The sequence below is a fragment of the Etheostoma cragini genome, chromosome 14 (genome assembly GCF_013103735.1).
Source record: "Etheostoma cragini isolate CJK2018 chromosome 14, CSU_Ecrag_1.0, whole genome shotgun sequence".
Classification (NCBI taxonomy): Eukaryota; Metazoa; Chordata; class Actinopteri; order Perciformes; family Percidae; genus Etheostoma; species Etheostoma cragini.
The window spans coordinates 19,786,681-19,789,444 of record NC_048420.1 but is presented as its reverse complement, the minus strand read 5'-3'; the positions used below and the strand labels follow the sequence as shown (position 1 = coordinate 19,789,444).

Here is a 2,764-nt window from a genome sequence, read left to right as displayed (position 1 = left end):
TTTACGTGGGTTGACTTGAATGTATTTGTTTGCTTATAATAAAAAGACAAAAATGGGTAAACATTTTACAGTGACGTTGAGTTTAAGAGTACTAAATCAGAAGTTCCCATTAGCAGAAATGGGGAAAATCCAACATGTACATTAGGTTTTAAGGATGCATCTGCATGTTTGACTGTGGAAAACATATCAGAGAAAGTTGGACAAAAGACTACTGAAAACCATTAGGGAATATCCAATGAGATCATTTGTATATGTGTGTGTTTAAAATGTGGTGACACATGAGTAATGTTACTGAGTTTGATAGAGCTCCGTGCACACCTGGTAACAGTATGTTAAACAGAAATATATCATATATCAGTAATGTGGGGTTTTTCCATCTCAAATACCAATATGTATTGGATTTAAATATCCAGGATCATCATTCAGAAAACAGAAGATGCTCTCAACACCAGGGGCGACATCAGAGCATTTTGCTGATCTGAGAGTCATGACCTTTGTAAGTCATACTGATGTTAGTGGACGGTGCCGTCTCCATCCTGCTGCGGAGCTCCCTGGTGTCTTTCACGGGACACTTGCTGGGCAGCCGGCACCAGAAAACCTGCTTGTAGGAGTTCCTGAAGTTCTCCGACAGGAAGGCGTAGATAATGGGGTTGACGGACGAGTTGCTGTAGGCCAAGCAGTGAGCCACCATCCTGAACAGGAAGGAGGCCTGGTTCAGGGGGAAAGAGCCAAACTCCACCCACAGGTGAACGATGTGGTGAGGCAACCAAGACAGGCAGAAGACGATGACCACCACCAGGACTGTCTGGGCAGTCTGGGGAGATAATGGTTGGTAACTGTTATTAAATGTATCTTAAATATGCAGTATACGAGGAAGAAAAGTAGAAAATCCTCACATTTGAGAAGCCGGAACCAGTAAACGTTTGGCAATTTTGCTTGAAAAATGAAACAATGATTGATTATTGAAATAGTTGCAGACTGCAGAATCAAGCTAATCAATTAGTTGTTTCAGATCTAGATGCAAGTCTACAGTGTGCAGTCTTTTTTTTCAAAGAGAATTTTGCACACTTGCTTTTCAAACACCACTACAGCACAGACCTGATCCATCATTGAACCATCAGACACACAAGGAGAAATAAGAGAAGCATTACCCCATCATACCATTGGCCGATTATTGTAAAACATGTTGAACATAAAGAGACGGAAATAACCACCAACCTTCTTTTTGGAGAGCTCTGATTTTTTGGACACATTCTTCAGCTTTTTGTGCAAATGGTTTAAAACCTGCAATAATGAAAGTGGGAAAAAGACAGAGGCTGTAAATATGGTGTTGTTTCTATTTCAAAAGATCTTAAATTAAACCAATCAATGTTGCACCAGCTACAAGAGTTAATACACTTTTGCATATCATTACACATGATTTATACATACCAGCTGCCTGGACAAATACTGTTTCAGTGATCATTTGTCAATTTCAAAGGACTGTGGCTGAAAAGTCAACATATTTATTGGAAATGGCTTTATGGGAATAAAAGCCACGATTTAAGATCATGTTTTACTTCGCAAGAATCTAAATTTGGTGTGAACTGTCAGAAATCTGTCATTAACACCGTGGATCAATGCGCATTCATTCAGTCTGATTCACGCGTATACCCACCTTTGCGTAACAGACAGATATCAGAGTGAGAGGCAGGAGGTATCCAAAAACAAAAGTGCACATCACGTAGACTTTCCTCTGGTGACCTGGCCAAACCTCCCAGCAGAAGGTGTTGTTGTCCTCCCTCACCACGATGCCCTGGTAGTGCGCAACGGGAGCTGCCATGGCCAGAGACAGGATCCAGATCAGCACCACTCCGAACATGGCGTGACTCTCCACCCGGATCGAGGAGGACTTCCTGGCGTGGACGATGGCCACGTAACGGTCCACGGACATCGCCGACAGAGTGAAAATGCTGACCAGCATGGACACGGTGAAGAAATAGTGGATGAACTTGCAGATGAAAGCTCCCAGCACCCATGTGGGCAGCATGTAGATGGTGGACTGGAAGGGGACGCAGAAGAGGAGGTAGGATAGGTCCGCCACGCTCAGGTTGAGGATGAAGATGTTAGTTGTGCTCCTCGGTTGTCCCGGTTTACGGCGTGCCAGCACCGTGATCACCATAGTGTTCCCAAGCACCCCGAGGATAAAAACAAGTCCAAATATCAGAAGAGAAATAAAGTTATCTACACCCATCCCCAGCGCAGGTTTACCTGGCAGCCTCACGGTGTTGCTGTTGAAAGGCTGGCTTTGGTTTTCCAACTGTAGCTCCATCTTTTTCCACTATTCAAGAAAAGTTACATGTTGATATAAAACATGCATATCCTCCACGTGAAGCTCGTGTTGGATTTTCTCTTGAGTAAAGGTTGGATGGAGCTCATGCATTCGCAGGCTGTTCCTAAGCAACGTCACCATGTTGTGCGCAAAACAGCCAACCAATACCTTTCCACTGTTTTTACTGACCTGCAGCCAGTGAAATGGAAATAAACAGTTACACTTTAAACTGTTTAAACCATTAACAACATAGTTCACCAAGCATTCAGTCTTTAGTTTAACATTATATGTCATATGAGGTAGACTAAATATGTATTTATAGTAGGTTGTTTTGCAGTATTTGTAGAAATACAAACTCATTATATATTACAATTATTACATGCATATAAGATACCCACATGCTCCAGTTAGAGAGTCCACCCCCATCCCCCCCAAGCTAAAACATTTCCGATT

General features: G+C 42.6%; 1 protein-coding gene across 1 annotated transcript; it reads right to left on the bottom strand.

The window, feature by feature from the left end:
• Positions 1-235: 235 nt before the first annotated feature.
• Positions 236-2,439, bottom strand: galr1a (galanin receptor 1a). The gene is made up of 3 exons (XM_034892878.1): positions 1,658-2,439; positions 1,219-1,284; positions 236-814 (listed from the first exon to the last, which is right to left on the bottom strand). Exons 1-3 carry the CDS (start codon positions 2,309-2,311, stop codon positions 461-463), a joined length of 1,074 nt encoding a protein of 357 aa, XP_034748769.1. The 5' UTR covers positions 2,312-2,439; the 3' UTR covers positions 236-460.
• Between the last annotated feature and the right edge of the window lie 325 nt (positions 2,440-2,764).

Coding starts and splice junctions, on each gene's coding strand:
- galr1a (XM_034892878.1), bottom strand. CDS start 2,311: ATGGAGCTACAGTTGGAAAACCAAAGCCAGCCTTTCAACAGCAACACC. Junction 1,285..1,657: donor TATCTGTCTGTTACGCAAAG/GTGGGTATACGC, acceptor TCATTATTGCAG/GTTTTAAACCATTTGCACAA. Junction 815..1,218: donor CAGAGCTCTCCAAAAAGAAG/GTTGGTGGTTAT, acceptor TTATCTCCCCAG/ACTGCCCAGACAGTCCTGGT.